Source organism: Ceratosolen solmsi, unplaced genomic scaffold (assembly GCF_000503995.2).
Source record: "Ceratosolen solmsi marchali unplaced genomic scaffold, CerSol_1.0 scaffold14, whole genome shotgun sequence".
NCBI lineage: Eukaryota > Metazoa > Arthropoda > Insecta > Hymenoptera > Agaonidae > Ceratosolen > Ceratosolen solmsi.
This window is the reverse complement of record NW_011948420.1, coordinates 4722018-4749531: the sequence shown is the minus strand read 5'-3', so window position 1 is coordinate 4749531 and position 27514 is coordinate 4722018. Positions and strand designations below refer to the sequence as shown.

Here is a 27514-nt window from a genome sequence, read left to right as displayed (position 1 = left end):
GACGCGCCCGTGGCTCGGTCCTTTCTTCGGAGTGAGCATTGCCGGTTTTTCGTCAGATCTCAAAACCTTCGGCTGGCTATGAGATCGTCCGATAGTCTTGGGGAAGACAGTTGGCCGCGGGACCGGGAACAGATCTAGCGTTCCCTTGTTGTTGTTGTTGTTTTTGTTGTTGTTGTTGCTGTTGCTGTTGCTGTTGCTGTTGATGTTGATGTTGATGTTGATGTTGATGTTGATGTTGCTGTTGCTGCTGTTGCTGCTGCTGCTGCTGCTGCGGCTGGTGGTGATGCTGGTGCGCGTGACGCTTATCAATCTGGATGCTGAGCTTCTTAGAGGGCCGCTGAGGTCTAAGGGAACTCAGGAGTATTGATTGATTGGAGCTCTCGCGCTGTGACTGGACCTCAGGTGGGTCCTTGAAGCGAGGTTTTAACTTGAGGCTACGAAGTTCCTCGAACGCCCGCTTGTTCTTGTTCTCCAGCGACGTCTCATCGCGCGCTTGCTTCTCTTCTGAAAGCAGAGTTAGATAGAGTTAGGTCCCCTCGTGACCTTTTCAACCACCCGCAACGTCCTCTCCTCAAGGATATTTTCAATATCCTCGATCAAGGATTTTTTGCATTGTAAATCATTTTCAGATTGACTACTTTATAGGTTAGTGTAGGTAAAATTACTTTTTGTTGCCTGTACTTATGGCGCAAGACAAAAATCCGATATGCTAAATGTTGTACAAATTAATACTTTTGCTTTTTTATTTATAATTGTTTGAACTATCGAAGCACAGTTAAAATCGATACCTTCTTTATAATGATTGTACGAACAAACTAAATGTATGAGCAATTATAACAATTGGCTATGGTACCAAAATACTCCTGCGCGTACTCGTACAAATTACATATTCGTTAAATCCTAATATCTGAAATAATAAATCCTCATATCATTTATTTCTTACACTTAAGCAAATTATCATCCAATGTATTATTATTACAAACGCGTGCGCGCGAGCGCGCGCATACACATTGATGCATATGGGCATATATACCAAAAGCAAAATATTTTTACTCAAAAGCTAAGAATTGTACAAAAAGATATTTTAAATATTATGAAACTACACATTATCAACACCGACCTTTTATCTGTATTTGATATGTACCTACGTAAACATTCAAATACTTATGTATACAGATGAAATGCACTATGCAAATATTATCTATCTGAGAAAATAATTTCCTTTTTATACTTACTTTTAATTTTCTAAACTTCGTTAACTTCTTTTCATCTTGCAATTCAAGTTTATATCAATAATAAAATTTCAAACTTAAGCATATAAGAAGTAATGATAAAATTTAAAATGTCGTGAAATTAAATTAAAAATAATTTTTAGTAAATCTTGCAACATAAAATAATGCAAATATGCATATAAATGGTAATATTGACAATTGCATATAACATTAAAAATATTAAACATACTAGCGCCATTCCTTATCAATTCGTTTTATTGATAACTTATAAATTCATAATAAGTTTACAAACATTATATTAATTTAGAACTAATCAATATTTTTTCAATGTAAAATATATTTTCTCGCAAATTAAAAACATACCTATTTCTTACTATTAATTAACATTAAGATTTTAATACTTCCGATGCAACATTTTGAAACCATCTTAAATTTGCTAGTAAACTCACAATCTGCTGATTATTTCTATAGAAATAAAGTTATAAACAAATAAAGTTATTAAAAATATAAACCATAATCCATAGTCTTATTAATATTAATAATATTAATTATTAACAAATTATACTTATATCAGTGATTTTCAATTCTGTTTAAATAATTTTTTCGTAAATTATTATTGATAATAAAAAGTAAATAAATATTTTCGTTATAATTTACTTTTATCACGAACATATTTTTTTAATTTATATTTTTTTTATATTCAATATGTATAAATCTGTATTATATTCAGAAGTCGATAATTTTTAACGATACAATGATTGTGAAAGTATTTATATTAAAGCAAACATTTTAATATATATGAAAACATAATTAATAAAAATAATTGAGTAAATTTGTGCAATCGTTAAAATTTTTTCCAATCTATAAAAAATGATTTCACTTTTAAATAATTAATTTTTCATTTCAATTTTCAATATTTTTAAATTAATCAAGATATTAATAAATAAGTATTACAGATTGAATTTTTATAAATTGATGTAGATAAAATATGTTCCACAGTTCAAAAAGATTAAATGATTAGACACTTAGAATTTTCAACTTTGATGAAAATAATGTATATGTATAGAATATATATGTACAAAATTTAAGCAAAAATGCTTTTAAATGTACGGAAATAATTTGACAAATTTAATAACATATTTAGCTCTTAAACTACTGTATTTATTATATATCACATTTAGTCTAAAGTTTCAATGGTAGAATATTACTTCCATTATCTCATTTTATAGTAACTCTAAGCCATTTTATTTAGAATGAAATATAGAATTGTTAAAAGATGTATAAAATGCAAACGAGGTGTTATTTCAACGGGAATTAATAAAGTTAGCTTTTACGAAATAACACGCAATAGAGATCAATTATTTTCTAATCATACCGTTGGACCAAATATGTATTATAATATATTACCATTATGATGTAAACAAGATATATTTAGTGATTTGTACAATATACTGCATGTAATATAAATTATAGCGGTATGAAATTGTTGAAATAATTTTATAATATACATTAGATTAAAAAAAAACAAAATACATTTGATATTTATTTAATGCTTTGTAGGTATTATAACAAAAAGTATGAAAAAAATGTAATTTACATTTGAAATATATTGTAATAATCAATTGTGATAAATTATAATATATATTTTGAATAAATTTTATCAGTATAAAAATAATATTTTGATAAATTAAATTACAAAAATTCATCTAATTAATTACCTAATAGATCATACCTAATTGATTCCCTTTTTTTTTTTTAATTCCTACGCTTATAAAATTACTTAATAAATTAATCAATAAATTATTCGTCATATTTGTTATTATTTCTACAATATTTGTAATTATTTGAGATAGTATAAATGTTTCAATAAATATGATCAAAATTACTATTTATAATCAAGCCATTTTTTGCATATTGGAATCGAAAATAGTCTACCAATTAGAAAAAGTTAAACTATTATACAAAGTTAATTTGTATTGTGTGTTATTTTCACTAAATTTCATAAATTTATAACAATTATTAATAAATGAAATCAAATTTTTAATGAATTTAAAAACATTAAATTGAAAATAATTATATTTGTTCAAATTTCTAATTTGTTCATCCAATTTGTATTGTACCTGAAATTACAAATAAGTGTTAAAAAAAAACGAAGAAATACAATAATAAATAGCAATTTTCATATTAAATGTAACTGTTTTAAAATACGAACTGAATTATTCGAAAAAAATTGATTCAATTATCATATTATTGAATCAAAATTAAAATGTTTAAAATTATAAAAATAAAACCGTTTGTTTAAGTACAATTCTAATTTGTATATAATACATAATTTTTAATTTACTTAACATTCTATATATTGTGTAGAAAATATATTGCATTTTCTCCATTATGCAAATAGAAAGTGCTGTCTTATATTACATTTATATATGATATAGTCTTAAAATATTTTAGTGAAAATTATTAAAATGGTGGAACTTTTATATCTGCTCTTCTAGGTCATATCAAATCAATATTGATTGAAATATAAATCACAGATTATATTTATAAAACATAATAATTTAAGAAAAATAAATTACATTATGTATTATTTTATATAATTTATTTCATTATTAATTATATATGTGTATATATATATATATATATATATATATATATATATATATATATATATAAATGCATACATACATACAATTTGATTATATATACATGTAATAATTGCGGTTATTTGAATTGGTTGTACTAGTTTAACATTACTTTTTACTTAATATAATCTATGAAAGAAAGAATAGAAGGTATATTATAAATATAGTGCATTACTAGCGTTTTAAGCTTCTACAATTATTAAGCATTATGCTTTTAATAATGATATTTTGCAAAGCATTATAATGTATTTCGTTTACTGTGACTGAATAATATTTTAATTTAATTCTACCAATCTTGAAGAAAAAAAAATTATAAAAATCAGAATATTACTCGAAGCATCTACTTTATATAATTTTTAGCAGTAAAGCTTTTATAATAAATGGCTAATAAATGGTAATTTATGAATATAACAAAGTTTATACATGCAATTGCTGAATGATGTGATTATATATTTGACAAATTAAATAAGTATGTTATTTATTTCAGCAGCTTTGCAACGGTGAATTTGTAGCTAATATCAGTTAACAATAATTTTATTGCTAATAATTTAATGAAATATAAAAAAGAAATGCAAATATGTTCCTTATAAACTTTAGTAATGTTGATTTATTAATTTATTAATTTTATAAAAGCAATCTATATTTAATATTATAAATTATTATATATGTTCAATGCTATGTATATTAAATATTTTTCTTTCATGCAATAAAATATAGAAGATATTAATTATTTTTTAAATTTAAATAAGCAAATATTAACTGATACCTTGCCTTTCGAGTACTTTGAATATGATAGGAATTGAATTTCGCAAATTAATTATTTATGTGAAATTATTTATATTTAATTTGAATGTAGATTTTTTTTTCAATAATAATAAAACTATAGTGTAATAATACTAATTTAATTACAAAACCGCACAAAATATACTAATATTGTGTTTAAATATTATTTAATAAATATATATTCATTATGGATTAACAAAATTAATGTCGATAATGCAGAATAATTCTGCTATCAATTACAAGATATATTTTTTTATAAATATAACATTTCATAAATAATTTCATATTAAAAATCGAATTATGATATTACCGGTAATGTATTTATCAATCAATTGTAATTTTATTATTAATTTTTAATAAATATTTTATATAATTAATTAATCTAAGAATTTAAATAAATGAAAGCAAATTAAATAAAAAATTAGTTTTTTCAATTTATTCTAAAAGTTAGTAAAAATTATATCATAACTCAATCTATAAATATAGTAATGAAGAGAGAACAAATTTAAAAATAGTATGTTAAAAATAGTTGTATTGTAATATTGTAATTAATTATGAATTTGATTTGAATAATTCTGTAAGCAGTCCATCATAAAATAGAGACTACTAGTAGATTTTCATAAAAGATACGAGTGATGTATTTATTCCCTTTTTATATATTATATTACAGAAAGTATATAATACGTTTGTACATATCTACTTCACTTTTTAATAGCATTATGATATATATATATATATATAAAAAATTAGAATAAGGACGTAAAGATGAATGCTTTCTTCAATTTCATATATAATAAGCTCCAAGTAATGACTACTTTAAAGATTCTTATACAGGATTAAAGTATTTTGGACAATACAAATGATACTTGGACAACATTTTATTTTTTATAATTATTAGCAGCGGATATGCTTTGAAAATGAATTGTGCTCAAGAGTCACAATTCAAAAAATTTATAGAAAATGTACTCAAATGCGCACGATGTACTTGCGTATATCTTTGATTCGGATAATAAAAAGAAAATCCTTAGCTTCGTAAACGACTTAATACTCAATTGGCTTTTCTACAAGGCGTATTCGCACTATATAAGCATTTCAATTCTAATATCTAATATTCGAAAATGTTTCAGAATTAAGATATGTACTTCGAGAAGAAAAATCGTTGTGATTATCAATATAATATACATTGATGATGACTTAAATAAAATGCGCTCGTGAATAATCTAGGAACAATGAAATATAATACAAATTTTTGGCATGATACAACTGACTATAATGAACGAAATGAGAGCTCTAAACGACTATTCTTAAATTGCTCGAGCATTGCGTTTGCTTTGGTGCTTTTTTCTCATTGTTTTGCGTGAGCGCGCGTACCATAAACATTGGAAAATGCGTTGCCCATGAATGTGAGGCCACCATCGTTGTCGCACATAGCTGTCGTGCTGAGTATATTGTCACAGCCAATGAGCTTCTCGGTGTCCGAGTCATCACCGGCATTACTATAATAGTTATTGCTGCTTTCGGACTTCTTTAATATAGATTTCGATATGCGATGCCTTTCTATGAACGGCGTTGCTTCGCTGTCTATCGAATCGACGGACAGTGACAGTTTACTTGTGGCGGTCTTTCCTGAAAAACGTTCAGCAGGCAGACATAGGATATGAGTCTCACGTTTTCTTTAGTCACCTAGCTTCCCCCTCACCCGCAGACTGCCTCGCCATTTTATTCGCCAAGGAAATTTATTCTTTTACCCACTAGTTTCTAGTTGTTCATTTCCTGCACAATGCTCAAATTCTACGTGATTATTAGTTCATGAATTGCTTTTGCTGATATCTCAATCTTCAATATTGTTCTACAACTTGCTCGAAAAATTTCACTGGATTCTATCTTACATTTATAGAAGAACGTATTTATGAAGGCACCTTATATATATATATATATATATATATATATATATATGTTATTGATTTTATTACACAAGTTAGAGATTCAATATGATTGATAAAATAAATTGATTTTTAAAGAATGTCAAAATTGTGAACAAAATATTATATATCGTAATACGCACTAGTTTTTATATTTTTTAATTGACATTGAATTAATTAATAAATTCAGCTAGAAGATAATGCATTTATCATAAGGTGTAACAATCTATTTATTATTTATATACTATAAAAATAAATATCGTTCATAAAATTATGTATATAACAAAATTAGGCTATTTTATTTTGTAGATTTGTTGGTACTTCTAATATATTAATAAATAATCAGAATTACATTTCAGCTTTATAAAAAATAATATATAATTTCAATATTTTAGTTTCTTATGTAATATCTATATCTATATCTATATAATATTATTTTGGATAATTTTGCTTTCATTACATTTCAAGTTATTTAAATCTCTCTCTCCTTCCCACCCTCCCTCATTCGCACCTCTTTTATCCTCCCTCTCTCACTCACTCTCTCTCTCTCTCTCTCTCTCTCTGTATGTATGTATATTGTTAGCAAAAACAGTAAGAGACATCGCCAGAACCAAAATATTTAGCAAAGTAGAAATTTTGATTAAAGCAGTATAGATAAATAGTATGAATTGAAAATGTTTATTTAAATTATAACAATATTTAATTAACTAAACGTGAACGAGGGTTACAACTATTTCTGCTCTTTTGATAAGACCTTAACTTTAATAAGCTAATTGATTATCCTTTCTAATAATTTTTTTCTTTTCTTATACTTTCCTCTAAAATAATTTCTGAAAAACTATTCTCTCTCGACTTGCTTAACAGGTTTATTATTTTTTGTAAATAAAATCTAATTTAATAATCGACAATAGACATATAATGTTTTTATTAGAAAAAAGAGGATACATAAATAAATAAATGGAAAAATTTAACGGAAAAGAAAATTTCTCCTGTCATGTTATAGATATAACAATAATTTAATAAGCCGACATTAAGGTGAAGCTGACTTTAAATTTTAGTTACCGGGATTTAATTATTCATTCTATCATTTTATTAGTGCCTGAAAGAAAGCAAATGACGGTGATGACTCAAATTGAAAATATGCAGCAATTTATGAATCTTGTGATGCTTAAAGCCGTTGTTGCCGAAGTACTGAGTTATGTGCGCTTAAATTGCCTGAATTCCATTTCAGATTCGTATTAGGGAATAAATAATCTGTACAAAAAATGACTAACGTACATACCCACCTAAGTTTGTTAAATTGATTTTAAGATTATTGTCGAAAAGCGCAGAGGAAAGACAAACTCTAATTATAGTGGAAGAAGGATGTATACGATAAAACAATTAATAGTAAAATAAGCATAAATTTATAAATAGGAAGTGTATATTCATAGAAAAATGAACTCGATAATAGATTTTCTCTGCTTAAAACGCAGAACTTTATTGCTAACATCCTTTATCGATCAAGTCACTTTTATATATTGCTAAGTGCTTTGTACTATAATTCGCGCTTATCATATATAAATAAATTCATTTTCTTTACCGAGTGCACACCCACACGAATATAAATAATCACTTTTTATTTTCCTGTCGTATATCTCGGTCATAATTGGATAATTATCAATGTAATATCTTCGATTGTGCATAAGCATAAATGTATAAATTTATGTATTATACGTTAAATACGTTTAATCTAGCAGGCAATCGTCAGTTATCATCGATATGTTCACTCGCGCTCTTTCGTATATCAACGTGTGTACGGGCGCGACAGCAGGACGACACTCGTACACTCGCCTCCTTTATTTACAACAGAGTGGTCGCGCACCGCTAACAACTGCCACGGCAATTATTTAAAGTCTTAATGGAAATCAAAATGGAAGAAGGCAGCGCGTTTGCGGCTTACTTGGCAATGCTGCATTCAATTACCGGTGTTGTGCTTGGAACTTGCGATCGTCCCGAAGAGGTGATGGTTTATGATGCGCGTCGCCGAGGCGAAACTATTGACCGGAGGGAACTGCGAGGCGCGTCCACCCCGAGGTCCGTTGCCCGCGGCTCCGCTCCCAATGCCAATCCCGACGATGTTGCTATATTGCTGTTGATTATTGTTATTTTCTCTGCTACCGATGAAGTCATCGCGTATAGTCGACGAGCCACTTGAGTCTGTTCCACTGGTCGGTACTTGCGTCACTGGGCGCTGCATGCTCTGAAAATTATTTATCTCATTAATGCTCGATAGGAAGCAATAATTCATCGGCCTTAGTGAAGTTATTTGGCGATTTTAGTTCGCAAAACTTTGCCACTTTAATGTATTACTCATGGTCGTTAAGTACTGTTAATACTAATTATAAGGACACTTTAACGCAAAAAAAAAAATAACACCATCACATTCTTAAAGAATTTAGTAATATATGTTATAGATCTTATAATTATAAATATTTGCTAAACATCGGAGTGGGGTGAGACATCGATGCGAGTATTAAATAACACATGTAACATACAAATGATTAACCGTTTAAGCTTTTAAATATCCTGTAAAAATAAAATCTGCACTAGGAGTTCTATTTCAATTTTTCTTAAATTTAAACCTTATAATAAATATCGGTCGCTGTACATTCCCCAGGAAAATTTTTTTATTGTCAATACTTAGTAGACTATTGTAAAGAACTTGCTGGAAAGGCTCCAATTTAGTTTTTTAGTTTTTAAATGTATACGTTAATTATTTTTAGAAATATTAGAATATGACTTTTTTTTTTAAAAAAAATTCATATATATTAATCATCATTATTAACAAATATATATACATATATAACTATTCGTTTATAACTACATTCTGACATTTTTTAGAATATTAGTATAACAATATAGTTAAATTTTAAAGTAATAAATCATGTTATTTCTTCGACAAAGTAATTGAATATGAATCGATACTGTAATAATCTTCTTCTATATGCTTGCTCAGTTTTAATTAAAATCGCACTGTAACAATATAGTATTAATGTAGTATTAATAATTTCTTGTCGAATGACATTATATATATTTAGGTTCCAATTTTATAATTAATTTTAAATAAATCATAATAAGATAAATTATATGATTATTCAATGTAAAAGGTTAATCAGATTGTATTGATGATCAAAATTGTATTGATACAATTTTTTTCCAGTTAAGATTTTATGAAAAATGTTTTCATTGTATAACTACAATCTTAATAAATTCATAAATCGATTCATTTATTTTTCATTAAAAAAAATAATTAAATTTCGTAATTTGTGAGCTAAATTAATTTTTAAATTCAATTCCAAAATTAATATAGTAAGCTGATAAATGAAAATTGTCAAATCAATAGATTATCCACTTTGCTAGATACATATTGATAGGTTTATCTTCATTCCTGTCAGTCCATTCATATAAGCAGATTTAAGTTTTCAATACAGTACATATTAATGTAAAATTTTTCCACTACCATCGTATTCCCCATCAATTTTGTTTGCTTCAATCATATTGAGTATTGAAAGGTTATTTTTTTAATCTTTATTTTTATACTTTATAATATATAATGAATTCAGCTTACCATTTGTGCAACTTTAAAATACTTTTCAAAAAATTTTATTTTAACTTTCTGTTTGAAATTATATAATTTTATTCTATTTTTGAGCTTCATTACTCAAATTAAATTTAACTCAAATAAATGTCAAATAAATCCCTAAGAATATAAAGATATAATTTGAATTAAATTCAAAAATTCGCGTTATTATTTTCGTTAAAAATCGCTTGTTGTTTTATTATTCAGTGACAATCTCTTCTTAGATAATTGTTTTCAAAGAGAAAATATTTATGGAATAATATTATGCCTAAATTTTTCATTCGATTATAATACTTTAACTGTATTTCTTACTTATATTAATTTTCATGATTATTTATATAAAAATATTTCAAAGCATGTTCGTTGACTTTTTGTTTTTAGAAATAATGACATAAAATAAATTAATCGGCAAAAATACTATCGTGAAAAACTTTAATGCTAATAATGTTTTGATAAATTTAAATTGTTGACTCTGTTTTTAATGGAATAATATTTAGATAAATTTAATATTCACATTAATTACATTAACAGTTAACAAAATAATACATTGATAATGAGTCTACGTAATTAATAAGAGATGACTCATGTCTGGAGTGTAAGATCATGAGTTTTAATGAAGAAGAAGAAGGAAAAGAGAACAGAAGATAGATTTAGAAATAATTAATGATTTTAATTACATTGCTGCGTAGTGATTAATCTTATGTAAAATAAACGATATCACATTATCAAACTCGAGTATTTCATTATATCGGCATTACCATTCCATGCAAATTACAATATATTCGCAACGATTACTACCTTCTTTCTACACTATTCTTGTACTAAGTGCAAGTCTGACATGAGCGCTTCTTCTTCTTTTATTCCCTCTTACAACGAAGCACTCCCATCGGCTAATTACGTTCCGACCTTGCATTAGTAATTTTTATGACGCATAGCGCCGAAAAAACAAGTGATCTGCTTTCTCATTGTTCGTTTGATTTTGTAAAAAGCCAATAATCGATCTTTGATCGCTGATAAAGAGCTTAACAGGCCACTCAGCAAAGTGGCCTTCTCCTTTCTCCGCCCGATCTCTTCCCTTCTTCCTCAAATTCTATCTGTCTCACCTGTTGAATTCGGGATTTCCTGTGCTTTGGTATAGCCTCGTTTGCACTTGCTTTACTGCCGGCTTTGATGGGCGCATTAATTTCCTTGAGGGACTCGGCACTAGGCGAGATATTGAGGGACACGTGCGTTATCTCGCCAGACGCCGATTTCTTCACGCAAGCGTTCGTATGACTCTTTTCCGTGCTCCCTTCCAGTGGATTCACATATAAATTGCTGTCCGTCTCTTCCGTCAAGTCGCTCTGCAAAAATAAATAGTAAGTTTTAACTCTCATCGGGAGACGGATGCGCGACGCCAACCAGTTGTCGTGGTTTTATTTTTAATCGAGCATTCGCGCGGCTAAACTACGTCGATGTCACGAAATTGATTGTATTGCGATGCTCGATGATTTTATCGAGAACTCGCATAGATAAGGAAACGATCGATTTTAAATTTATTTAAAATACAATTATAAAATCAAGTGTACAGGTGAAGTAAAGTTATATTTCGTTTCGCTTCGTTACATTGTTTTTCAAATCATTCGTATAATTAAACTATTGATTATGAATCATAGGGATCTTAAGGAGTTTCGTAAAATCTACAGATTTTTTAGGCTACTTTTGGTTATTAATTATAACAAATGAATTAGATAATGATTTTATTAAGCGAAAGAAAATTATATTACTTTTTAATTAGCAACTTAAATTATACATATAAATGGCAATAAAATTATGAAGTTAAATGATCATTGGGAAAAGAAATATATACATATTTTATAAAAAAAAAAAATAAAAAAAAATCCTTACAAAAGATAAATTATCAATTCATAAAAGTCCATTGTAAAATATCTATCATCAACAATTGGATAATGACAATAATAATGAGACAACGAATTGTATGTTCATATGAAGATTAATGCTTGGGTTAATTAAAGATTCTTTACAATATGTATAATACGATGACACTACATTACACATATAAACATATGATGATTAAATTATTTATGAGCTCGAGAACTACTTCATTATTCATAAAAAAAAACACTTATAAATGATAAATATCTTTATCTTTTATGCTCTCATTTACGAAAAAGAAATGAGAAAATGTACATTTACTTTTTGAAAAATGTAACTCTATGGCGTTCAATATCATTAAATTAAACAAATATTATAATAATTAAGTTTTTTAATTCAGAAAAGATTTTCACAGATATTTCTAGTACTCGTCAATATTTTAGATATAATTGAAGATTCTGGTATAACGAATTCTGTCACGTTACATCACAGTTGATATAGAGTATCCATTATTTATAATCTATGGCTATCGAAATAAAATGTCAGCATTTACTTTCCCCACCTATACTTTGAAGCAATTGATCGATAGTGTTGTCATTTGGCCCGCATACAATCAAGGAAAATTTTCTAAAACTAGAGCAAGAGAATGTAGGCGATCGTTTATAATTTATAATTCAGCGCAACAAAACACAAGCGAGAGAAATATCAATAAAAAATTATTGAAGTAAAAGGTAAATGCGCACCTCGGAGTAAAAGGGATGGGTTTGGCAGCTGGCGTAGGTATCCGAACTGTCGACACTACCCCGCTCGTTGTAATTCTTGCTGAAAGCTAAGGAGGATTCGGTAGGCTGTGGATGCTGTCCCGCCATTATTACGAGCGGCTGATTCATCTGCAACTGTTGCTGTTGCTGCTGTTGCTGCTGCTGATGCTGCTGTTGCTGCTGACGTAATTGCTGTTGCTGTAGCTGCTGTAGCTGGAGTTGCTGGAGCTGTTGGAGTTGCAGTTGCTGGATCTCATTGAAGAGCGTTGTCTGATCGATGCTACCGTCGCGTAGTGACTTCATTTCCTGGCAGACGGTGTTCTTAAAATCACTCGTTCCCAGCGGCATTATATCCTCCGCGTCTCTGTACTCTTTGTACTCCTGAAATCATTGTGCATCCGTGTATTAAGTGTATTAAGTTCTGACAGCAGCATTTCTTTCGTTGTAAAGAGTGTACATATTAATAATGCGTCCGTCTGAACAGTTATGTCTAATCAATGAATAGTTAAATCAACGCAGTTTTCGAATACAAATCTATTCGGTGAAACTTTTATCAACTTTATCTGCTGATTTGTAATTTTATGGCATTAGAAGTTGTGAAAGGTATGTAAAGATATGTGTATATATATATATATATATATATATATATATATATTTATACAAACGCACACGCATATACATTGAAAATAATTTTCAATATATTGTAATAATTATTGGAATTTTTAGCTTACAGGCAAACATAACTGATTAGAATTGTACAAAGCTTACGCGGTGTTATATATGTTGGATGCGGTTGCAGCATTACCTAATATCGTTTGTTATTTATATTAATATATTTTATGCATTATAGTGAAGTATGTAAAAAAAAATTCTTATTAAATACTTCTTCATAAACTGTATATTTGTATATAATGTTATCTTTATCAATAATATTTTTATTATAAATACGTTTTTATCTGTATTATATAAGAAAGAATAATTATTATCAAGAAAGTATATTTTATATTAAAGTTGAAATAAATCATTAATATAACGTAATAATTAAAATTTTATACGAACGATTCTAATACCGATAGATTTAAACAGAATTATAAACTTTCAATTACTTTTCTCAGTGCACGTCTTTTAGAAAAGACATTGAATTTCTTTTAAAAAAATATAATTAACTTAAAAATTGATCATATTATTGCCAACAGTTGAATTATTAATATCTATTTAATAATTATTTAATCCTTCGTGTGTTCAATGCTTCAATTATTATTGAAACATTGGTACTTATAATTTTTTAACTATTAGTTTAATGCATTGATATCTTCAAATTATTATTTTTATTAAAAAATTGTTTAAGCTATAATATGTGAAAAATTGTAAACTTAAACAACGATTATGGAATCAATATTCTTTTCTACTATTTACAAATATAAATTTAGATTACAATATTAACAGATTAATTATTTATCTTTTAAAAAATATACTAATTATAATTTAGAAAAATTACTAATGAAATGATTAGATTATGGGAAGTACTAAAAAGTAGCATAAATAATATGAATTATCTTACAAATTTATAGAAGTTTAAACAAGTCAGAGGTAATAGTATGTAACTCTTAAAACTGTGTATAAACCTATTTGCAATCAATACTGCATACGTCATATTTATAAAATAACACAAAACAGCAGCATTGTATCGCATCAGTAACATTCAAATATTATGTTATTTACAATACTATTCTATGAGAAAACATGCCTTGTGAATATGTTCGTTGAAAAACTAAAATAAAATATTAACGAATATATTAAATTCATTGATACAACTAAGGACTTACGTTTTTGTTGATTATTGTGTGAACGTTAAAAATAAATCGACAACTAGAAAAAACGAGAAAGAAATGATTGTCCAGTAGTGTAAATAAAAAGGTACCGTCATTTCAAAATAAACTTTTAAAAGCGTCATTTGTCTTAATCTTGAAATATTATAACTTTATTACACAAATAAAAAGTATAAAGTAACATGTAAATACTAAAATAATTAAAACTAATTATTATAAAATAAATTAGAAAAAATTATAATTTTGTCTTTTTGATATAGAAGAAATCCAATATGAAAAAGTATTTACACAGATAAAAGTGACAATTGTTGAAAATATTGTATGTTGTTATATGTAAATACCTTAGTAGTACAAAAGCAACACTCGAATTCGCTAGGAAATTCATCGATTTTCTCGATTTTGTCGGATTCCTGCTTGACTTTTCTTCTATCTTTTTTATCTTCTTCCTACAAATGTTATATACATTATGCCTGTAATGATTAGGGTTAGAGTACAGCCATTTATTCATCTAAATACCATAAAATCGCCATTGTGTTACATATGAATTGCGTATGAGCATGTATATAACCTTTATGTATGTTATCGGTTAACGTTTCATGAAAAATAATAGCGATTTTCATAAGTATTAAGGAAATTATACATTTACTGAAACCATATTATTTATTACAACTTATAGTTCGTAATTTTGAAGATATATATAATATTGAAAATATTTAATACCAATGTCATAATTAATTGGAGTATTTCAAAAATTAAATATATTTAAATAATTACGTAATGAATTTTAATGTAATATCTCCTTAATTACATAAATTTGAAAAAGAATAATACATTTATCAATAGATATAAATAACAAAAAATTAGTAACAAATATTCTACACGCAAAAAATAAAGCCTTATTTTTTATATTAATTATATTTGCACATAAATAAATTTTATTATATAGTTCTAGAAATATTAAAGCAGTACAAATAGTAAGACAATTATTGTTTCTCAAGTCAAGTGCGTTTCTCTGTTCTAATTTCATTCACAATGCGAATATAATGAATGTGATTTCACATAATAATAAAAGGAATAAATAGCCTATGAAAGTGAGACGGAAAAAGAAGATTATCCGTATTAATTAGTGGAAATGAAATTCGTATAAGTCGAATCAATTGAATTTGATATGCAAATAGAAAATTCATTGAAGGCATACTAATTAATTCTCTTATGTGTTAAAAAAAAATTCATTCACATTATTGTATCGTTGAGCACCATTATGTCATCAAAGACGCATCGAAAGCGCTTTCATCGTTTCGAAAAAATGTATCCGCAAAAGACGACATAATCTTTAAAACGATCCAAAGAGCGAGAGAGAGAGAGAGAGAGAGAGAGAGAGAGAGAGATTTAAGGTGAATGAACAAGTGAACGGGTGATAAAGGGTGTAAGAAGGAGGGGAAAAAATAGACGGCAATAAAAAGAAAAAAGAAAAAGTAAAAGTAAAAAATTGTCAAAAGAGAACGAAAAATATGTTACCGCAACTTGTTGACTTTTCTTCGGTGAGCTGCAATGCAGCCCTACGCAGATTTCAGCCTTTGTAGATCCTCGGAAGAAATAGGAGAGAATAGTGAAGAGGCGCAATGAAATAATCGAAAAAAGCATCACAAAGAGAATTTCAAAAGAAAATTGTAAATTTTTATTGGAAAGGATCGTCAAACGGAGTAAAGAAAAATTCTTGACGACTTCATTTTCAAGTTCGTTCTCACTTTATTTACTTAAAAAGAGCCAACTTGTTATACATTGATTACAACACGACTTTCGTATCTTACTATTTAACTTATTTGGGACAAATGACCCTTTATTACAGTATTAACAACTTATTGTTAAATCTATCACGTATTCAGTTTAAAACGTTGCACTTATTATATTAACTAAATAAATAATAATCAAATAATTTTGCAGACTATGTGCATTGATCAATATTAAATTAATATTTTTGGATGCATTTGATTTAGACGATCATCTCATATTTTCATCGAATTTTGTTTATGAAGAAATGCTTTTCTAATAATTTATAGATTGGCCACCAATCTGGAAAATGCTTTTCATCAAAGGCAGCAATGGCTGGTATATATCGTATTTAAAATATTTTTCGATTGAATAGAAAAGATTCTTTGCAATTGAATGATTTAAATATCGTCAATATATATTACATTTTATACGATTATTCAGAACGATGAAATAAACAAGCGTTGACCCTTGAATTTATTTTTGTGATTTTCTGGAATACGCATCTTTGCATTTTTAAATATTTTTGTAATAACCTTTATAAATGTGAATAATCGAGTGATTGAACTGATAAAGTTTCCATGTGCTTTTTTATATGCTTTGTAGAATTGTTATAGTATTATAAATAAAAATTGCGATGAGTTTTGTAATTTTGTATACCAATTTATAATGATACCAATTTACAATAATATTTTACTAATGATATTATAACTAGTTTTATTATAATATAGATTTTTATCAACTGTTATATAACTTGATTTTTTTAAATTTCTAAACTTGTGTGCTTATTTCCACTTTAAAGATCTTTCATTCACAGAAATTATATTTATTTAATAAATACAGTGAGGTAATAAAATTTTAGACAATATTAATTTACTTCGTACAATTTAACAACAATGTTTAATTTACTAGGAATAAGTATATTCAAGCTTTTTAACGTGAATTTGTTATATTAAAAATTAATCATTAAAGCTCTTTATTAATGGATATGTCATAACATATAGTATAACAATAATATTCAAATAAAATTTACCAAATATTATTCCAAAGTATTTTATAATTTAAACAAAATACGTTTTAAAAGGAAAATTAAACGATTTTCAAATGCTTTGAAAGTGACATACAGTAATTTGTAATTAATTTTTTATTATTATATACAACGCTAAAATTTTATATTAATTTTGATGTAATTTTAATAGTACGACATTTAATCTTTTATTTCGAAAAATACGCTTCGTCGTAAACTTATATTAAAAAAGAAGTTCAATCTACAATTTATGTGTAAAATATTCTCGTGTGTTTATGAACGCAAAAAATAAGACAACAAAATTTTATTCGATAAATAAACATGTTGTTAATATATTAATAAATATTAATATTAAATATTTATTAATATTAATTTTTAATAATATTAATACTTTAAATATATTAATAAAAGGCAGTATTCGTATTTTATATATAAAAAGATTGTAAATATTAAAATAATAGTATTTCAGGTATTACCAGTACGTATCCCCCTTAATTATGTTGTATAATACTAGTTATAACAATAATAATTTACAAATTTAATATTTTATAATCTTTTTAAATTCATATTTTTCAAATTTAATAAAATCATTAGTTCTCTAATTATATAAATAAATATATATATCAGATTTCGAAGCTCTAAGAATAATAACATAGCTGTTAAATTAAAAATTGCCCAAAATTTTCTTATATTATAATTATATTAAATTGCACTGACATATTATCACTTTTTTATTTGATATAGAATAGATCGATTATATTACTATTCTACATTTACTTCCTAAATTGAACATAAAATACAAAAAAAATTTATAATAATCACTTGGGAATGTATGCATTTATTGCATTGTATGTATGCATTTATAAGTTCTCTCTCTCTCTATATATATATATATAGATAAAGTTTTTCTGTATCATTGGAAAGATCGTGCGCGGTTTTTGTTTTTTATAATTTGTATGCATTGTATGTATGCATTTATAAGTTCTCTCTCTCTCTATATATATATATATAGATAAAGTTTTTCTGTATCATTGGAAAGATCGTGCGCGGTTTTTGTTTCTTATAATTTTAATACAATTTTGAATAATTTTTCTCGTTTCACGTGTGCCTTTTCCTTTATCCTTTATTCCGCATAATCTAAACTAAATTTTTTATATTTATAAGACTATTTTTCTTTTGTTTTTGTATAATTATTAGCGAATGTTTTCTCTCTCTCTCTCTCTCTCTCTCTCTCTTTCTAGGCAATTTTTGTTTATTTGTTTATCTGTTTATAATTTCGTTCCCATTTTTCTTAACATAATCGTAGACATTGGTTTATTAGTCACCGGCGAATAGAGTAACTAATGATTTATAGATTCATCTAGTTTTATTATATATTTATGCTTGTAGATTTTTTATTTTAAAATTGTTTAATGTATTTTCGAATTTTCGTAACGAGTGTTATTATGTTGTGATGGTAAGTGGAGAATTATAAAAGGCTGTTTCAACACTAACAGTTGAACTGTGTAGCTGCAATTTGGATTAATGAATGCATCTTAATTGAGGCACGAGAGTAACCCTTTATTTCTTTTTTCATTTTCCTTTTTTTGTGTACGGCAATCAAAAAATTTCTTTTAATTTCATTGTTCCTAAAATATATATAAGTCTGGGTTTACTTGAGTGTTAACTCGTTTTTCTTCCCTTTTCCCGCTTTATTTTCTTTGCCCTTTCTTTATCTCTACCTATTCATTTCACTTTTTCTTTCCATATTATTCCGTTTGTGTCTTGTTCTTAGGATTTCCTGTCGCTCGGAACTTTCTTTCGCCTTTAGAGGTCTTCGTCGAGTATCGATTTCCGTCCCTGTAAGGTAAGAGGTTATAACTGAAATTCAAATTCAACGTAAAATGGTCACTTGCAACTGTTGAAAAAGTGCTTGGAATTGCAAAGACTAGTTTTATATTAAGAAAACTTAGCAGAGACTAAATTTATATTAATTTCACGCGTTTAAATCAAATTCCTTATTTTTGCAATCAGTTAGTTTCTATAACAGTAATTAAATTACACTGTTTTTATAAAAGCAATAAGTATCCGATTGAAGTTTAAAGTATGAATACTCTATTTAAAAAAAGAACTTATAATTTAATTTGAAATTTTTATGATTATTTTGGAAAGTATTTTTATTAAAAGTTTACGTATTAAAATTAATAAAATTATTTAAAATCTTTTAATAAATTTTCTATTAATACTGACACTATTATTTAAAAATACCTATTTTTTCCTGTAACGATAGATTAAGCTAATAAAAATATTAGCTTTATAATTTTATAATAATTATATTTTTATATTTATAATAAATATAATATATTATTACGTATATGTACAGTTTACAATGTTACTTATTCATTAACGCAGTAAACACTAAATATTCAACAAATAACGCGTACTGAAATAATTGCTATATTTATTGATGGCAGTTATTCAATATTTAATTTTTATGAATTTTTCTAAGCTCAGATTATTTTTTTTCTGTCTATATCTCATCTGAATAAATTTTTTCAGAGTAAATTTCAAGTGGATGATATTGACTGTATAATTTTTTTTTCTTTAAAAATCAGTTATCAATCAGTTCCAAGCATTTTTTTTTTAAGTAAACAGTCTACCTGTGACCTCAAATTTTCCTTCTTATTTTCGAATCTATCCCTCCGTATATAATTATATCGCCAGCCGAGTGTTTGTGCTTAGTGCCTTTTCCGCATAGAAAAAATTTCGTCACCCCTAATTTAATCTTTCTAATGCATAAGCAGGGCAAAGAACTAATGAAGCAGTTTATTGGAATATTTAGGATATGTACGCATGTAAGATGAGGAACTCGTGCTTTACTGGTTTCAGCAATTTAAATTACATCATATTCGGATGAGGAAACTATCTTAAGCTACGTGCGTGATATTGGATCAATATACGAAGAAAGTGATCTACCAGTTTACATTTTTTTGCCTTTTATTGGGATATTGGAATAATGCTTAAGAGTACTCAAGTGCAGCGATTATATTACACGTGATAAATTGCAAAGTATGCGAATTCTAATGTATGCTATATTTTTAATGATAACTCTAAAAGATAATTTTATTTTTAAAGAAATTAATTTGGGAGATACGTACCGCATGCTATATATACACTTGAAGCCGAAGCTTGTTTACTATATGTTTAATTTCTCTTTTGTAATCTTTCAAAAATTCGAAAACTAATTTTTTTTAGCACTTGAGAATCTTGTGTCAGACCTTTTATAAATTTAATATCTTCGATTTTTCCTTATCCCTTTGAGAATAGATGAAAAACACAAAAATTAATTAAAAAATGGTATGTGTTTCAAGTTTGTTGAATGAGCCCATTTTCAAAAATTTTCTAGTCTATTCTGGTTTAATCATGAAAATATAAAAGATATTATTAATTTTTTAATCCATCAATTACTATTAAATTCATATCTTGATAAGAAAATCGAGCAGTAGCGATATCAATTTAAAAAATTTTATTACGTAAATGTGTCATCTATTTGATTTATTTAGACATCAATTTTTTAATTTTAGGTCATTTATTTCAACGGGTGTTTTTACACTTAAAAATTTTAATTATATATCTTTTTAACATTAACGAATGCAGTGAATATAGTAAACTTTAATAAATATTTAATATCTATGATTAAATCACAATATTAAAATTTAGTATCAAATATTAATTATTGAACGTAATTAATACATGTATCCATCAGTTATATATTTATCACTAACCGTAATAGATAAAAATTACATTAAAATTTATTTTAAATTATAAAAATTATAAATTGTCATTTTATAAATTAATATTTTTAATTCATAATTTCATTTATACATTGTGTTGTATTTTAATATTATTTAAACATGCAACTTAAAAGATTTTATTTTTAACGATATCTATAAGGATATAATTATATTTTTAAGAAACACTTACTTCTTATTATATCCAAATATTACATTATATTAAATATGTGTAGTATTTGAATTAAATTGCAATTTTCTGGATAAAAATGTTAGGTATATATGTAGTAATAAATTATGTAGTAATATCGATCGTATATATTCATAAATACTCGAAAGTAAATTTTTTTTTAAAAAAAATTCAAAAATATTTATTAGTACACTTCAATACATTAATATTTAAAAAAATTTAAACAAATTTTAAATGTAATTTCAAGTTGCTATTATTTCAATTTATTCGAAATTTTAATATTTTGAAAACTTCTATTTAAACGATCTTCATTAATTTTATATAAGCATTATTTAATTTATGAAATAATTTATTTAATTTATTTATAAGAGATAGCCAGTAAAATGAGTTAACTGTATAATTATTATGAATTTATACGTGATAAAATATCTTTATCGAGAATAAAACTATAAAATATATTTCGTCGGATAATAATGAAATATTTATAACCATAATGTGATAATATTATTTGTACTAGCATTCTTTAAAATAATTTTCTTATTTACATATTTTTTCAGTTATCAACAAATAATTTTTTTAACCTAAAAAGTCTTTAAAATTATTTAAAGAAAAATGAAAATTTTTTGTTCTACGAGGGTAAGTTTATCAAAAATTTATCATAAAGCTTATATGGTTTTCACAAGACCCTCAAGGTGGTATTATTTTATTACAAGTAAACGTACCTTCGTTTCTCAGCATCACAAGGACACTTATTCACATTAATTATCTTCCCTCGTATCGAATGCAATAATTAGAGCTTTGATACGAAAATTTGCATTAATTTAGGAGTATCTTACACTCCTCTAATTTAATTTTTTTTCTTCATTTTTAATTAAGTACCGTGTAATTATAGTAATAATCTATAATTCTCCCCAATATCTTGTTTCCTTATATGACGCGTCTTGTCTCTCTTAGAACGGCTTGACGCACGCACTTCTTAGTTTCGTTATTGGGAGACTTTGAGGATACCACCGCGAGTTTTTCTCATGCCTTCACCAGCCTGAAAAGTGTACCTTTATGTGCTTGTGCGCGTGCGTGTTAGTGTTCTCGAGCGCGTTCCCGCATTTGTAAAATCCGAATTATTTAGGAACATTTTTTATTTTGTGTACGCGTGTACGTTCGTTTTATTAAATAACTGATAACGCAGTTTGGCCGACAGATTATTAACTGAAAACATAAGCGTGGAACGAAATATAGTATATGCTATAAGATAGAAATAATGTAGGACAGATAGGAATATACTACTTTTTTAATATTGTACTTTTATTAGTAATTTAAATTTATATCGATGCGACATGTATTATTTTTATTATGCATTATTTTATTATTGCAAACATATATGCTTTTTCATTTTAATTGTAAAAATTAATTAATGTAAAAAATTATTTCATTGCGCATTAATAATATCAAATGAATTTTTATGATATATATATATATTGTTTGAAGGTATTTTGTATTGCTAAAGAGAAAAAGAATCTTTGTATGAATTACTTTCCTATTAATTAGTGTAAAAAAGTATCTATGTCCTACATTACTTTCACTTATTTATTCGTAAATAGTTCATTAAAACTATAATAAATCAGTATTGGTTTATGAATTATTAATCTTCTAAATTTGACGAAATAAATATAATAAAGTACAGGTATCTATAAGTTTGGAGAAACGCACTATAACTCTTCGGCAATTTTTTTGAAAATTTATTTTTCCACGCTCACAATCGCAGTTAAATTGTATTTTAATAAAAAAAATGTTATTCTATAAACATTAATTATTCAATAGATAAACCGATGTGCGGACCTAGTGCTGTTAAAAGTGAAATCTTTTGATGAATTATACTTGCATTAATTATTATGTTAAGACAAACACTTAAGTATGTAGTCACATGTTGTCAATCCGATGCAAAACGCAAAAACCACAAATAGAACGATAAAATGAAGCAGTTACCAATTTTCTATTATTAGCACTTATTTCTGCCTCGTACAAAAGTTATTAAATTGAAGAACTTCATTGCAATTTTCAGGTAGAGTTAAAGTCTTTTTCTTTTTAAAACGAGTTATTTTAATAACGCATTTAACAATAAAAGCCATGTATTTTACCAACATTATTTTTTACGACTTTGATAGAACAACATTTGTTTTTAAAATTTTATTTTATCTTATAGTATAAGAAATAAGTAAGATTGCTTCTAATGCGATGAAAAACTAATATTTTAAGATAATAATTTTTTTATCAATATGTTTAATATAAAAATTAAATATGAAGTAAAAGAGTAATAATCTTTTTTTTCTTTTTTTTTTATCAAAGCTAATCAAGGTTCATAAATTACTGTAGTATAGTGATTAAAATTTACGAGGCAGAAATTTGGATAACTAATACAATTGCAGCTCTGCCAGTAGTCCCAAGTAGTCATATAACAGATTCAAATAAAATTTGAATCTAACAGGAACTAACATTTACCTGTACAATACAGATGAATTATTTTATGAAAATATTCTTCATTTTTTTTTTTTTTTTGTATCAATTTTTGTACGCAAATTTCTTTTAAAAGCTGTATTTGAGATATTGGCTTATATAGTTGGTTAATTAAATATTTATCTTTTAAATTCTATCACATTCTTCGTAAATGTTATGAAATTTCTTTTATAAAAATTGAAGCAAACATTATATATTTATCATCAAATCAATCACATTCTACATATGGATGTCTTTTATTAAAAATATATTCATTAACACGAATGTGCGTATTTAGAATAATAATAAAATTATTTCGAGATATATAATTTTTCTAGAATAAGTAATGGTAGAGGATAATAAAATATAATTCGAACGTCATCTAATATTAATTACTAATCAACTTACTTCATTCGATATAATCATTGCTTGAATCAAGTTTTGATAATTACATGAGCAGTTTGTATGTTAATAGAGAGCCGAGTGCCGATAGAAATTATCTTCTTTTATATGCGCTCATTTAAATCGTATTACTACATTTACGCAGATTTTTCTCATAATTAACGTATGCTGTACTAAATATGATAAATAATCCACGACTTCAACGTAAGGGTAAGTGATCTCAAAGGCTATTAACCGATGTGTAAGACCTACTGGGAACCACTGCAAGAGCAGCTTTAAATCCCTCGTTCGATCAAAAATAATTGCACGAAGCGCCGTAATTGGGACGCTATTCTCGACAAGAGCGATCGCAAGTAAGAAATAAGAAAAACTCACGCTGGGCGTAGTGATAGACTGGTTGATTTGTTGGTTCGGCACCTGGTCGTGATAGTAATGGTCCGCCTGGTTGCTGGATATGTTCTGGGCAAAGTCGAGAAGCCGCCTGTTGGGGCTGTCAGGCGTGTTTGAAAGGTCGTTCTGGAGATTGGGGAAGCAGGATGAGTTACTTCGCCTGTGCTTCGAGGGCCCGTAATGCTCGTAGTTTCGATAGCAGCCGGCCCCAGTCTGAGCGGGGCCCCGACCGCAAGCTGATTCGCCCTCGGTGCTGTTCCCGTCGACGCCCGACATGTTGTGACCTGGGGAGAAGAAAGAGGGCGCACGGGCCTGATCAGCTTCCGCGTATCACCAAGCGTGCGGGTGATACAAGCGTGGCATGGTTTCGCTTTTATGTCTTTTCTATCTTTTTCTGCTTTCTTTTTATCTCATTTATATATTACGTGCGTTGTTGGCTGGACGAGCCCGTACAATTGTGGTCGATCAATGGCTCGTGGCATTTTTTATACAGGCGTGTGTAGGCTCCATGGCCGACGTACAGTCGAGTGAGTAAGGATTGCAAGAAGCTATTATACAATTATTGTATCTGCCTTTGATATTGTGGTTTTTCGGATTAACTAAGCCAGCTGCGGATTTGACATTCATTGGCTTAACTGCCGCAATATATGAGAATGAGTCAAGCGCTGTAAAAGCATACTACGTTCGATAAGACCATTGGCTTCCTAACAAATTTAACCGATTCATTTAACATAATACAATTATTTAACCGAATAAATAAATTATAAGAATTTGACTTAATAGATGAGGTATAGTCATTAAAATCGAATGCAAGTTGAATCGAGGTTTTATGAGTAACGTTGCAGAGGCGCCAATTAATCAACTTCAAATTTGATATATAAACCGTTTGTCAATTGCTTAATACGAGAGAAACGCTTTTTCCCTCATATTTCAAGCGAGGCTCAAATAAAATTAGTAATTTATTTAAAAAGATGTTCTAGATATACGAATGAGAAACATATTAGTAAAAACATGATTACAATATTTTTATTTAATAATTTATAAAAATTATTGATTAAAGTTATAGCTAAGGATCGATAAAAGGATTTATGAATTTACTTTAATATTTTGTTTCGTTATGTAAAATAATTTCTTTTTCTTAAAAATTTTCTCCCCTACATTATCACTTTCGGCAATATTCATTCATAAGCCATTGCATTAGCAAATACATCTACAAAGCTATCAGCATTTTAAGTCTACGTTATTATCGACAAAATATATAATAAAAATTGCTTTTCACAATAAAATATCGTTCATCATTTTTATTAAGTTGATGAATAATTTTACAAATAAAATATAATAAAGTGACGACGAACTTTAGATAAATGAAAACAAAATTAAATTCTCTGAAGCGCGTTGAAGCAAAAATATTTCTCTCGTAGTCTTTTATGTTAACTCGCAACGAAATATTTGTTTACCGTAATACGGATACTAAATAGACTAGAAAATTATTTAAATTTTTAGAAACGTTCTTGCACGCTCGGCAAATTAATTGTCTATTAAAAAAACTATTTATTAAAATTTAAAACTTGTTATACAAGTTGTACCGAAAGAAGCTTTATTACTTAATTTTAAGTAAAAATGCAGCAGCGATTGTATCACGATTATTTAAATTCACGAAATATCATTGAAATCTGTGTGAAATGATTCGATTATTCTCTAGTAGTACTTTCATTCAAATCTAAAATATACTTCTCATGACTTTCTTGAAGTTTCGAAGTGCAAAATCTACCTTTTCGTCCATATGCGATGTAAAATATAGAAAACTTTTTTTATTAACTTTAAATTGACGTATCTTAAATTTTAATGCGCAAAATATGAAATTTTCTAATTTTGTTTATATTTAAATAGCTTGCATATAGCCATTTTAAAATTAACGAAATATATATAGCCTGAGTTTATTTTAAAATCAATTAATTTTTTAACTACAATTTAAAATGTATACATATTTTATGTCCTCTGACATTCTGTTATTAAACACATTTATTTTGTCGTAACTTTACAGAAATGTGAAGCCAGAACAACCGTGCATCTCATTCACAATTATTTTCTAATTTATATAAAACTTAAAACTTTGTTCGTTACTTTAAGAAGTTATTTTAAAATTATACAACTTGCTCTTTATTGAAAAATCATATTTATGATTAATTAGTTAATTTGATTTTAAAAGCAATTATAAGGCCAGATGCAATTGGACATAAACATATAAATAATTACACATAATCATCTTATATAGTTATTACTGTAATGCCAGTAAATATAAATTGCCTATTATAAGGTTAAAATTATCGCTCTGATATTTGCTTCTAGTGGCGTAATTATACTGAGTGAATAAGTTCAATTGTAACTAGTTAATATGGCTTCTATTACGTAAGGAGCCGAGTAAAGTGAAATCGCGACAATTTATTCTTAAAATGATATAAACGTAAATTAAAAAATGCAGCTATTTGCTCGATCGTTTTGATAAAATAAACGTAAGCTATTTCAATGTGGATCCTTAAGTACTAAGTAAGATTGTTCAATCAAGTCGGTTGTAAAGTGCAACGAAAATTGACGTGTTTTCATTTAATAGAGCACAAAGTAAACATAGTAGTTATAAATCACAACATTTCCAAATTTATCAGAATCATAAGCATAAATAGACAGAAAAAACATTTTTCCAATTCGAAACTTGAAGCAAACAGATAATAATACCTGTGCACTTGGCCTCCTCCACTACCCGAGCACGTGGCTAAAATGTCGTATGCCCAGTGTCACGCAATTTCGC

The 27514-nt window shown here is 26.9% G+C and overlaps 1 protein-coding gene across 4 annotated transcripts; it reads right to left on the bottom strand.

Annotated features, from left to right (window-relative positions):
* LOC105360978 (probable WRKY transcription factor protein 1) lies at positions 1 to 27514 on the bottom strand. Of its 4 annotated transcripts, XM_011498030.1 has the most exons (9): positions 27442 to 27514; positions 24694 to 24992; positions 15011 to 15115; positions 12823 to 13221; positions 11308 to 11547; positions 8548 to 8824; positions 6032 to 6286; positions 235 to 504; positions 1 to 180 (listed from the first exon to the last, which is right to left on the bottom strand). In XM_011498030.1, exons 2-9 carry the CDS (start codon positions 24982 to 24984, stop codon positions 77 to 79), a joined length of 1941 nt encoding a protein of 646 aa, XP_011496332.1. In that variant the 5' UTR covers positions 24985 to 24992; positions 27442 to 27514; the 3' UTR covers positions 1 to 76. The 4 variants fall into 4 exon arrangements, with proteins under 4 accessions (XP_011496332.1, XP_011496331.1, XP_011496334.1 ...); XM_011498029.1 differs by lacking the exon at positions 27442 to 27514 and having other exon boundaries at positions 24694 to 25401; XM_011498032.1 differs by lacking the exons at positions 6032 to 6286; positions 27442 to 27514 and having other exon boundaries at positions 24694 to 25401.